General features: G+C 41.2%; 1 protein-coding gene across 1 annotated transcript in view; it reads right to left on the bottom strand.

Moving 5' to 3' along the window:
• Positions 1 to 12,334, bottom strand: part of CLU (clusterin) — a 32,011-nt gene that overhangs the window by 7,996 nt on the left and 11,681 nt on the right. Inside the window, exons 3-5 of the mRNA XM_001380000.5 lie at positions 7,953 to 8,101; positions 4,449 to 4,619; positions 2,135 to 2,564 (exon numbers count right to left, since the gene is read on the bottom strand). Of these exons, the coding sequence (XP_001380037.2) occupies positions 2,135 to 2,564; positions 4,449 to 4,619; positions 7,953 to 8,101 (750 nt within the window). The remainder of the gene's footprint in view (positions 1 to 2,134; positions 2,565 to 4,448; positions 4,620 to 7,952; positions 8,102 to 12,334) is intronic.

Raw genomic sequence — 12,334 nt, 5'->3', positions numbered from 1 at the left:
TAACTAAAGTATCATTCTTCTAGAAGATCTTAGAGCTTGAAGGAACAATTCAAATCATTTAGGCAGAGGTTACTTTCTACTCATTTAAATCCTATTCATATTCTTCTTTCAATTTATTTAATTTATATATGTCCACTGGTGCTGGACAAGAGATGCTTTGGAGGGTAGCCAAAAATTCAACTAGAGGAAAGAACCGATTCCAATCCTTGTTAAGCACCTACTATGTGCTAGGCACCATGCTATATGCAGGGATACACAAACAAAAATGAAAAAATACCCACATTCAAGTAGCTTATATTTATCAGTAACCAGTATTTCCCTTATTCTTAACTTTCTCCTCCAGAAAAGGGGAGTTAATATGGTTAAGCAAAAGGGAAAGGAGACAGGAAATGTCTAACTGTCAAGATTCTGGAGAAAATCAAGGGCTCTGATATTGGGAAAACCAGAACAGGGTTGTGTAGGCAGAGAAACCTGGGAATGGCCACAACCACCAGCTGCCCATCATAGCACCAGTCTACCCTCACACCCAGATATTTCCGACCTGTGTGACACTGTCCATCAATTGAGGAAAGGCCAAACAAATTGTGGAATATATTGGTGACAGAGTATAATTGTGCTTTAAGAAATGATAAACAGGATGAATTCAGAAAAAAAAACTGGAAAGATCTACATGAACTGATGCACAGTGAAATAAGCAGAACTGGGAGAACATTGTACACAGTAACAGCAATATTGGATGATCATTATCTGTGATAGACTTAACCACTCTCAGCAATGCAATGATCTGGAACAATTCTTAAGGACTTATGACAAAGAATGCTATTTATCTCCAGAGAAAGAACTGTGGGAGTTGGAATGCAGATCAAAGCACATCAGTGTATTTATGATTTATTTAGGGGTTTGGGTTTTGTATGGGGTTACTCATACAACAATGACCAACATGGAAGTATTTTTTGCATGATAATACACGTATGGCCCAGATCAAATTTCTTACTATCTCCAAATTGTGGGAGAGAACTGAGATGGAGAGATGGTTTGGATCTTGTAGTTCTGGAAAATGTATATTGAAAATTATTGTTATAGGCAATTGGGAAAATAAGTATCTTTGAAAATGAAAAAAATAAAAAATATACCTAGATTCTTAGACCTCTCTCCAACTCTGACAAGTGAGCAGTACTCTTTAGGACAGAATAGGAGCATTAAATCATTGATTTAGAACTGGAGGTCCCTAAAGGTTAAGTGACTTGCCCAAGGTCACATGGGGCAATACTTGAAGCAAAGTCCTCTGACTCCAAATCCAGTGTTCTCTTTCTTTGTACTAAAATCCATTTAACTTTAAGACATGACTTAAGCACAGGAACATGTATGAAGTCTCAGCTTTTGCTACTGATCTTGTATAGACCTATGTTTAAAAACACATTTTAATTCTGAACTTATATATACACACATATACACAGCAAATTCCACATATTCAGAACACGAAGACTGGATTCTTGCTGTATCTATTTATATAGATATTGTTTCCCCAGGCAACTAGGTGTCTCAGGGAATAGAACTCCTAGTATGGAGTCAAGAATACCTGAGTTCAAATCCAGATTAGTGTCAGACACTGTGTGACCCTGGGCAAGTCACTTAATGCTGTCTGCCTCAGTTCCTCATCTATAAAGTGATCTGGAAAAGGAAATGTCAAACCATTCTAGTATCTTTGTCAAGAAAACCCTAAACGGGGTCTCAAAGGGTCGAATATGACTGAACAACACTGAAAATCATCTCCCCTAACTAAATGTACACTCCTTGAAGGCAGCATGTTTTTCACTTTTTCTTTGTTATCCTTAGTGTTCATTTCAGCACCTGGCACATAGAGAGTGTTTAATGAATGCTCTCTGATTGATGGATCCTAGCTCCATTATTTATAATAAGAATAAGATGATCTCATTTGTCCTGAATATGCAGATATGTCATTATTAGGTCCAAGAGACACTGAGTTCTCAGAGAAAGGTTATAGTACTTCACTCAAACTGTTAGCAAGGAAGAATGGGGAGGAGGAAAGAAAGAAGGGAAGAAAGAAGAGATAGAATTAACCCAATCTAAGAAGGAAGAATGAGTGAATAGTTCCAACTTATTAACAACCTACCTGGAGAGTGATAGGTGTTGAGGTTCCCATCTTTTTCCTTTTCCATCGCCCTCTGAGCACTCTCCATAATCTTCTGGGACATTTCAAAGAAAGGCTGGAACAGGTTTTGGAAACTTGCTGGATGTTGGGAGAAGAAAGGTGGAATGTCGCGGACCACCCTCTGCTTTGAGAAAAACGTAGGTCTGAATGGGGGCCTCGGTGAGTCGCTGAATATCCCTCCGAAGGGGCGGATGATGAAAGGGTGCATGCTGTCTGGGTACAAGAGGCTGCGGAGGAATAATTCATCCATGTTGTGCTGGACCACGTTGTAATTCTCTTCCAGGTTCATCAGCCTCCGTTTTTGTTCCTGATCATCTTTCAGCAGAGTGTCCATTCGTTCCCCATTTAGCCAGATGGAGAAAGGAGAAGAGTGGTTCAGGAGCTCCTCTAACTGGGAAAAGCAAAGAAAGGAAGCTTTGAGTGTGAAACTCCTCTGGCATCATTCACTCATTGTGTGGGAGAACAGAGTCAGGCTGGGAGTATGACTATCTCTGCAGGCCGAATGTCCACTGAGGTGAGTGCTAATCATTTTGGCATCATTTGGGGGAGGTGATTTTTGTGTGTTTGTTTTAATAAGTATTAAGGAACCTGCTTCCATCCCCACCCTAAAGTGCCTTAAATACTGGGTGTATGCTGGGGCTATAAAGGCCTTTTGCTCGAATGGATAAGATTTATATAGCCAAGTATTTTTGTCTGTTTTGATTTACTCAAAAATCATCATTTCCATATATTCCCTCTTCTATAGGCAGTGATAGACCATACTGCAGGGAGGGCTCATCCATCTGGGCTGTCCCTTTTCAAACAATGGGAAACTAACTTTAATCCCAATCACCCCTCATAAATCAGATATAATAAGGAACAGATAAAAGGAGAGAGAAATGGCTATTTTTAAGTGAGAGATTTTCTCCCTTGGATCCTGAATGTGATTTCCCCCTCTAAATTCTAATGTAATTTTTGTGGCATAGTTATCTGTGTCTGGGCCTGTATATAAGGCCTGCTGAATTTTAAGCTCCATGAGGGCAAGGACCATGGATTATTATTTGCTTATAGCTGAGCAAACTCCTCAGATTTCTACATTAGCACTTGATCAATCATTAACTGAAAAGAGGCTACACCATTGGCACTAGGGAAATAAAGGCAAAAAAACACTAAACCAGAGCAGGGAACCCTGAGAATCGGGAAGCTTTTCAGGTAAGGGAAATAAGAAAACCTGGGTCAAGAAGTCCTACCCCCCCCCCATATACCTTTCACCACCCAAAGGCCCAGAAACTCATCACCAGTTCTGAAGGGATAGCTATCCCCAGTCCTATCATTTATTTGAGACTGGATTTTTCTGGGTCAGGAAAAGAGAAAAAGAAGGAAGGGGGTTCCATATACCTTTAATATAAAAGGGCTATTTTGTATGATGTGCAAATCTTTGCTATAAGTGGGGGGTTTCTTGTTTGTGGGTTTTTTAAAGCACCATCTATCCCAGTTTCTTTTCAAGCTTTAGGGTCTCAAAGTCCTGAAAAGTTCCAAGTTAGATCATAGGGAGGAAAGATGGGGAACCACTGCCCTGAAGCCAGAGAAGTTTTTTGGTACTCAAGAAATAGTCCCTGCATTATTCTAGGCTTATCTATCTGGGTTTGGTTCACCAAAGAAGCAATGGGTCTGTGATCTCATTAATGTGGGCATTCTCTCCAACTCTGTGGATTAGAGTCCATCCAGAAATGTAGCTCTCCCATAAATCCACCCACCATGCTAGGGACCTTTCTCCCATTCACCTGACATTACATAAATATCAGTATAAAGTATACAGGTTGCCCATTAGTTAGCTCATACTCTTACTGAATGACCAGCACATTTCCCACCCACCCCCAGTCATATAATTCTCTAAGCTTAGCATATAGAAGGAAAAATTTCCTTATTCTTTGTCTTGAATGTAACCAAGTGGAAATTATTAGGTAGGAGTGATAGACCCAATGGCAACAGAAGGGCAAAGATACCAAAGCAGGTCTCTCAATAGAATGGAAGTCTTAGATCTAAGGTTGGGGTAATAGGAGAATTAGCATCCTGGCACTTTAAGGTGGTATAATCATCATTTCATCTGGATAGACTATGATGTGCCAGGCCCTTTTTGTTCTTGCTTTACTTCTGCCCTGGGTTTTCTTCTCCTAGAAACAAGAATTCTTACCTGCTGTCATCATTTCTCTGCGGTTCACAGCTACCACTACCTGAACAGATCCTTTTCCTTAACTCCCGTGAGGGATCAAGGAGGAGGCTGCTATTTCCTTACCTGGCGGCCCACCATGCCTGAGCCACTCCTGCACACTTTGGTGTAGTATTTCATGCAGGTTTGTTTCAGGCAGGGTTTACATTCATCCCACAGGCTCGACATGGTGTCGTTGCACACTTCTGGTTTCTCAGTCATCAGCTTCTCTAGGGTCTTGGCCTCTTGGATGGCGTCCTACAGGTGGGGCAAAGCAATACCAAAATCAACCACAGAGCCTCTGCATGTGTAACACTTCAGGCTTATTCCTGATTCTGGCATGAGAGTCTGATCACCATCACTGGTACTTATCCTGCCTACACAAGAGCCTTTATGGTTCTTTCCTGATGGTGATCCTTGGGAGAGCATCAAGATGGGGCATGTATCTCACCCCACCCCACCCTGCTCCCCAAGACCCAACTATAATAAATTTGGGGGGGGGGGGGCGATGGGCTTTGGTATTTGCCACAAGTATCTAGAGATAACTCTCTCAACCCTCAAGGAAAGCCAATTATCATTCTTAGGTAGTAGGTCCTTGCAGATCATGTTCTGAGAGCCCAGAGCAACTCTATTCCTTTATTTGTTTATTTAAACCTTTACCTTCTGTCTTAGAATCAATATAAGTCTTAGTTACTACAGAAAAGCAGTAAGGGCTAGGCAATTAGAGTCAAGAAGCTTGCCCAAGGGCACAGAGCTAGAAAGAGTTTGAGGCCAGATTTGAACCTAGGTCTTCCTGACTCCAGGCCCATTGCTCTATCCACTGAACCACCTACCTTCCCCATCTATTCTTTTATACTAAACCTGAGCAGGCCCAAGGAAACAATTGCCCCCAAGAAAAAATACTTTCACTGCCATTGGACCAAGAACCCAAGTGAAGGCTTCTCTTATCCATCCTTCTAGAATGTTTCTCCACTGGAAGATAAGGGCAAGGTATCAAGATTCCTCCATGGGTCACTGGGAAACACTAGGAGAGTTCTATAAACTGCTTACTCTATATTGTCCTTGGGACTTTGGTAGAAAGCCTAGAGAAGACAACTGGGTGCACAGAGATCATGCCATTATGAGTCTGTGTTTCTGGGATGATTTTAGCAGGATTCAAGTGAGTAGGTCATGGATATCTCTCAGAATGAGGGTGCCTATCTGGGTCCATGCTATATAAAATGTCACTCAGTCAGGCCACCCTTCAGTTTCTTTCTTTCTTTTAAAAAAAACCCTTACCTTCCATCTTAGAACCAGTTTTGTGTATCAGTTCCCAGGCAGAAGATAAGGGCTAGACAATGGGGGTTAAGTGACTCGCCCAGGGTCACACAGCTAGGACATGTCTGAGGCCACATTTGAACCCAGGACCTCCTGTCTCTAGTCCTGGATCTCCATCCCTTGAGCCACCCAGCTGTCCCACCTTCAGTTTCAAAAAGCTTCATGTGTATAGTGAGAGAGCTTGTGAACAATAAGCCATTCCCAGCAGTGCAACGAAGACCAGGAGGCTTCCAAAATTCCTGTCTGGAAGTGACCATGTCCTAGAGGCTAGAAGGGGGGCCTCTTTGGTAGTGATGACCTTAACAACTCCCTCCAAAGGACATACACAGGCTCAAAGAAGCCATGCTGGGACCCATTTGCCAGGTTTGGCAATTTTGCCAAAGAATTTCATTATAATAATAGCTGACATCTATAGAGCACTCACTACTGTTAAGCACTTTACATTTATTATCTTATTTTAACCCCACTCCAACCCTGGGAGGTTGGTACTATAATGGCCTCCATTTTACAGATAAAGAAACTGAGGCAAAGAGAGATTAAGTGATTTGCCCAGGGTTACGCTAGCACTAGTAAGAGTCTGAGGTCAGATCTGATTCGAGTTCCAGCTCTCTAGATATCATTCCCCACTGCTGCACAGAAGTGCCCCTGAATAGGTAAAGAACAAGCAAGTTGCTCTTTGGCCTGGGGATCTCTGCCCCTACTCTGTTGGCTGACTAAGGCCATCTTTCCCCTATGTGGTCAGCGTGAGCATTTCCTCCAGATTCCTGCTAGGTTCCTCCTAAGTCTAAGAGAGGGCTGCTAAAATGTAAGAGTCCCTGTAGATGCTCAGGTTGCCAGGACAGTGGCCAGCGATGAAAGCTCAAGGTAGACTCGTAACCAAGACTGTAGCCACAAGGCCCTGTTTAATAGAACAGGGTGCTATTGAAAGAGGGAAAGGAAAATCACAGGGGTGGCAGGCCCTTTGGGACTCTCGCCCCCCCAACATATTCCTCATTTAGCCTCCAAGGGTGAAGCAGGGAAAGGAGATGCTAAAATAGTAAGCAAGACATTTTATGAGGATCTGGGAAGACTGTATGGCCTAAAGGATTGGCGAAGGCCTTTAAAACTGGAAATGCCAAGCTGAGAGCATATTTCTGCCAGTGTCTCTGGGTACAGTGCAAGAGAATTAACTAACCCCTTATTTGCCCCATTAGCAAAATGGGCATCATAGTATGTCACATCTAATAATGCCTTATGTGATAAACTTACAATTACCCATACTAATATGATCCCCAAAAGTTGCAATATGAAGAATTTCTCAGAAAAATCTACTGGGTGGGAATAGAAACACAGAAGAAAAAAACAGCTGCTTGATCACAAGGGTCGATGGGGATATGATTGAAGATGTAGACTCTAAACAATCACCCTAGTGCAAATATCAATAATATGGAAATAGGTCTTGATCAAGGACACATGTAAAACCCAGTGGAATTGCGCATCAGCTATGGGAGGGGGGTGGAGGAGGGGAGGGAAAGAACATGAATCATGGAAACATGGGAAAATATTCTAAATTAATTAATTAAATAAAAAATTTTCAAATTAAAAAAAATTTACTGTGGACAGTTCAAAACTCATTTCTATTTGACTTCTATTCAATCCCCTTTATACTTTCCCAAGGAGAGTCAGCAAATAGAAAAGGAAAAGGACCATCAGGGTCTTGATTACCCATCCAATATTGGCTCTAGTTTCTAGGCTCCTCTTTTAATTAAGAACCTTCACTAAATTGTAAGCTTCAAGAAGGCAGGGACTCCATCTTATGTTTTCAGCCCCATCTCCGCCCACATTCTCTCCAGCACAGTGTGTTACACATTTTAGACACTGATAAATATTTACTGAAGAACCTCAATGTAAGATAGTGGATGTAGTAGAAAGGTCTAGACCCTGACAATTTGGAAATATCTCTTGGACCAGAATCAGTACCACAAACTGGAATCCAAAAGCTTTGACAGATTCTCTTTGCTAATCCCCACAGGCTTCAATGAAAACAGACCTTCCCTGTGACTCACTGCTTACTCAACTACTACATTTTTAAAGAAAAACAATAACAAACGGAAATCCTGAAAAAAAAGACAAAACCACAACAGCTACCTAAGACACTTTCCCAGAAGAATTACAGGCTGCCAGAGCAATCCAACCAAGAAAAGCACAGTTCTGGCCCAGACTCCAATGAAGGCAAGATTACTCTTCCCTCATCTCCATGGTGGAGTATACCAGAGGCAGTTGTGACACTCTCACCTCCTTCTGCTTCTTGGCTTCTTCTAGGTTGGTGAGCAGCATCCTGCGGTCCTTTCCTGTCTTGTCCATTAGATTTTTCATCTGTTTTACCCCATTGAGAGCATTTTCATATTCATTGCCTATGTATCTACTCCCCTGGGCAGACATGTCTGGAACAAAAAGAAGGAATGAGGCTGAGTGACTATGACAGAATGTTAGCACTGGGGGGACCCCAGAGACAATCTAGTCCAAAACGCTGAAGCCTACTCATCTCATCCTCAACCCCAAACACCAGCACATATATTGTTCCCACCACCATTTTATAAATGAGGAAATGAAAGCCTAATGGGAGAGTTGGAGATCGCAGATCATAATCAATATTTACAGAAATTACTAGGCTTGGTTTGGGGTCTGGAAACAACAGTATCTGTACAGTACCTAGCTAAAAGGGTGGCTGATCTGGCTAATGATAAGGTGAGACAAAGGTCACTCCTGTCTATGGTTTCTCATTATTGCAGGAGATAACCAAATTTCTTCATTCACCATTCAGACTATTAAACTTACCCATTCTCTTTGGTGCTCAAGATTCATTCATTCATTCATTCATTCAATAAACTTCTTATTAAGCACTTACTATGGATCAGTACTGAGGAATACAAAGGCAAAATTGAAACTATTCCTGCCCTCAAAAGGCCTGTATTCTACTGGGAGGAAAAACATAGGGAAATATGCTAAGTACTTTTATAAGCAGCAAACTGTAAATAAACACAAAATGTAAAAAGTAAATGTGAAGCCATTTTAGGAGAACAACAGTGGCAACCAGGTGCTGTGATGAATCTATAGAGATCTTGTGCAAGAGGTGACATTTGAACTGAGCCTTGAAAGAAACAACACACTTGAGGATTTTTTAAACCCTTATCTTGTCTTGGAATCAATACTACATATTGTGTTCTAAGGCAGAAGAGCAGTAAGGCTAGATGCTTGGGATTAAGTGACTTGACCAGAGTCATACAACTAGGAAGTGTGAGATCACATTTGAACCCAGGAACTCCCACCTCCAGGCCTGGCTCTCTAAATCCTGAGCCACCTAGCTGCCCTTAACACTTGATAATTTAAGGAGACAAAAGGTGAAGAAGGAGTGTATTCCAGGTAGAGGGCACAACTTGTGCAAAGGAAAGTGGTGGAAAATCATGTACAGGAAACAACAAGTAGTCATTTCCTTTTTTAATATAGAGGGCTGGGTATAGATAATTGTTATTATGAGGCAGAGAAACCCACTTTATTACTGCCATTAAGCTCAGCTCAGAAATGTCTGTTGTTATTGTTTTTGTTGTTTTATGACATTTAGGAAAGATGTTTTTGTTTTTGACAACTCTTAAGCCCTTTAAGAAAAGTAGTCTGCCCCCTAGATCATTTTCAGTCTAATCTTGCTCTTAAAGGAGACTGACAATGGGAGTGAGTGTCTAGAAATAAGGCAGAAACCAGAAAGAAAAGGTTAAAACAAGTTAGAGAAGCAACTGTGGATGTCTTTCTGCCCATCCTTTTCTCCTTTATCTGAGTGGTATTTTCTTGGCAAAGATACTGAAATGGCTTGTCATTTCCTTTTCCAGAATGTCCCCATTTTACAGATGAGGCACTGAGGCAAACAGGAATTAAATAACTTACCCAGGGTTACACAGTTAATAAATGTGAGGCCAGATATGAATTCAGATCTTCCTGACTCTAGGCTCTGTACTCTATTCACTGCACTACTGAACTGCCCCTAGATGGGGGGTTGAACACTGGCAAATAGTTTTCTTCCATAAAGCAGAAAAGATCTAGCCACTGTTTGTGCCAAGGAAATTGGTCCAAAGTGAGATAAAGGCAATCTAAGGCTCATCCTAGGACTTATAGGAAGAAATCACAAAGATCAGCAGATAGTTGTGAAGAAAGCTTTTGGAGAAGGGTATAGGTTCTGTCCATTTTGTGAAGGCCTCTCTTTGGTTGCTCTCCAATTGGGGAATGGCTGAACAAATTGTGGTATCTGATGGTGATGGAATACCATTGTGCTAAAAGGAATGATGAACTGGAGGAATTCCATGTGAACTGGAACGACCTCCAGGAATTAATGCAGAGTTTCACATTGTACACAGAGACTGATACACTGTGGCACAATCGAATGTAATGGACTTCTCCATTGGTGGCAATGCAATGATCCAGAACAATTTGGAGGGATCTATGAGAAAGAACACTATCCACATTCAGAGGAAAAACTGTGGGAGTAGAAACACAGAAGAAAAACAACTGATTGATTACATGGGTCTAGGGGGATATGATTGGGTATGTAGACTCTAAATGATCATCCTAGTGCAAACACCAACAACATGGAAATAGGTTTTGATCAAGGACACATGTTAAACCCAATGGAATTGCTCATTGGCCACGGGAAGGGGTTGGGAGGAGGGGAGGGAAAGATTATGATTCTTGTAACCAAGGAAAAATGTTCTAAATTGACTAATTAAATAAAATTTTAAAAAAAGAACCATAGAAGAGAAGAATAAAGGTAACACCATGGAAAATAAATAAATAAAAACCAGTGACTATTATGGTTAAAAAAAATTAAGGCCCCTCTTTGGACATGGGTCCAAATTCTTGTGGGGCTTATGGTTCTTTCCAATTTACTTTTGGGTTTTCAAATGTGTGTAAGCTCATTACTCATCAAGATTGATGGATAAGTGGCTTCTAGGGAAAAGTGGTATTTTGGTTCCCTAAAAGCTCTAGACCCAGGAGCATGAAGGGGGCAACTGGACCAGCTCAAGGATGTTTCAGTTTTCAGCGTATGACTTTCAAAAATCCATACCCACAAATCAGGGCTTGATTTATTGGTTTGATTGTTTAAATTTATGAAAGTATTAATAATGTAGATTAAACTTAAAAGTGTGTGTACATCCTTTTTTTTTTTCCTGGAAGAGCCTAGTTGTTAAGTATTTCCCAGGACATCCCAGTTCTATTCTGTAAACATTGCAAGAGGTCCCCAGGAGCATTGTTGGGTTGTTTGTTTTTTAAACCCTTACCTTCTGTTTTAGAATCAGTACTAAGTCTAAGGGCTAGGCAATTGGGGTTAAGCCACTTACCCAGGGTCACGTAGCTCAGGAAATGTTATTAAAGGCTTAGAGAATAAAATCATCACCATACTGAAGACTTGGTGACTCAAGCAACAAGGTGGTTCAATAGATAAGAATGCTGGGCCATGAGTGAGGAAAACGCTTATTAGCTCTGTGACCTTGGTCAAGTCACTTAATCTCTATTTTTTCAACCATAATATTGGAACAATAATAGCATGTATCTCTCAGAGTTGCTGTGATGACCAAATGTAATCATATTTGTAAAGTACTTGGCACATAATAGGCACTATATAAAATGTTAGCTATTAATAATAACTGGCAATTATAATGCATTTTAAGGTTAGCAGAATATTTTATGTACATTATCTCATTTGAGTCTCCCAACACCCCTTCTTAGACCCCCAAGAACTGTCATTGACTCCACCACCACCACCTAGAAATATACTTGGCTCCCTCAATAATAGAATAAGTTTAAGCTAGCCCAGTGCCATCTGCCTCATGTGCAAACCCTCTAGAATCAAACTTTCTTCTCTTCCACATAGCTGACAGCCCCATGCTCAGCAGCAGCCTCTCTACAAATAATAGCACCTTTGTTCTCAAACTACATTTTCTGAGCAAGGCTTGGCATTATTCGCTTCAGGTCATATTTCTCAATGATAAATTGATATATATGGAAGCAGCTATGCTGGACGGGCACTCTGGATTTGCAGTTTGAAGAGCTGAAATTGAATCCCAGCTCTGCTACCTAAGACCTGGGCACATGGGACAGTCAGAGAATAATACAAAACAGTCTTTTTCTAATTTCATGATAGACCATACGCTGAAGGAATTCATATACAGATTATGGTTCAATGATCAGGGAAGCCTTCCTGAAGGAGGTGGGGCATTGGGCAGAGTTTTCAGGGTGGAGTAGTCTTTGGTGCTATGAAAAGCAATGAGAACAACCCAAGTGGGTAAACAAGACAACAAAAATAGGGCAACCCACAGGAGCGTGGCATGCTTGGGACATTACAGGAAGACTGGCTTGACAGGAGGTGAATTATGGTGGATGAGCTAAGTAGGTAGGGTAGGGCCAGATTGTGGGAGGTTTTGAAAGTTAACCAGAGGCATTTAGGCTTGACACCTAAGAAAAGAAAAGAGAGTTTAAGGGATACTTATTCCTTTATGCCACAAATATTTTGGGAGTATACGCCATATGCAGTGCACTGTGCCAGATGTGAGGGGAATTCAAAAGATGCACAGGACACCTCCTTGATTGACATCATGTTCACACTGTGCCCCATCCTGAACTATACTTCC

Source organism: Monodelphis domestica, chromosome 1 (assembly GCF_027887165.1).
Source record: "Monodelphis domestica isolate mMonDom1 chromosome 1, mMonDom1.pri, whole genome shotgun sequence".
Taxonomy (NCBI): domain Eukaryota; kingdom Metazoa; phylum Chordata; class Mammalia; order Didelphimorphia; family Didelphidae; genus Monodelphis; species Monodelphis domestica.
This window is presented reverse-complemented; position numbering and strand designations above follow the sequence as displayed.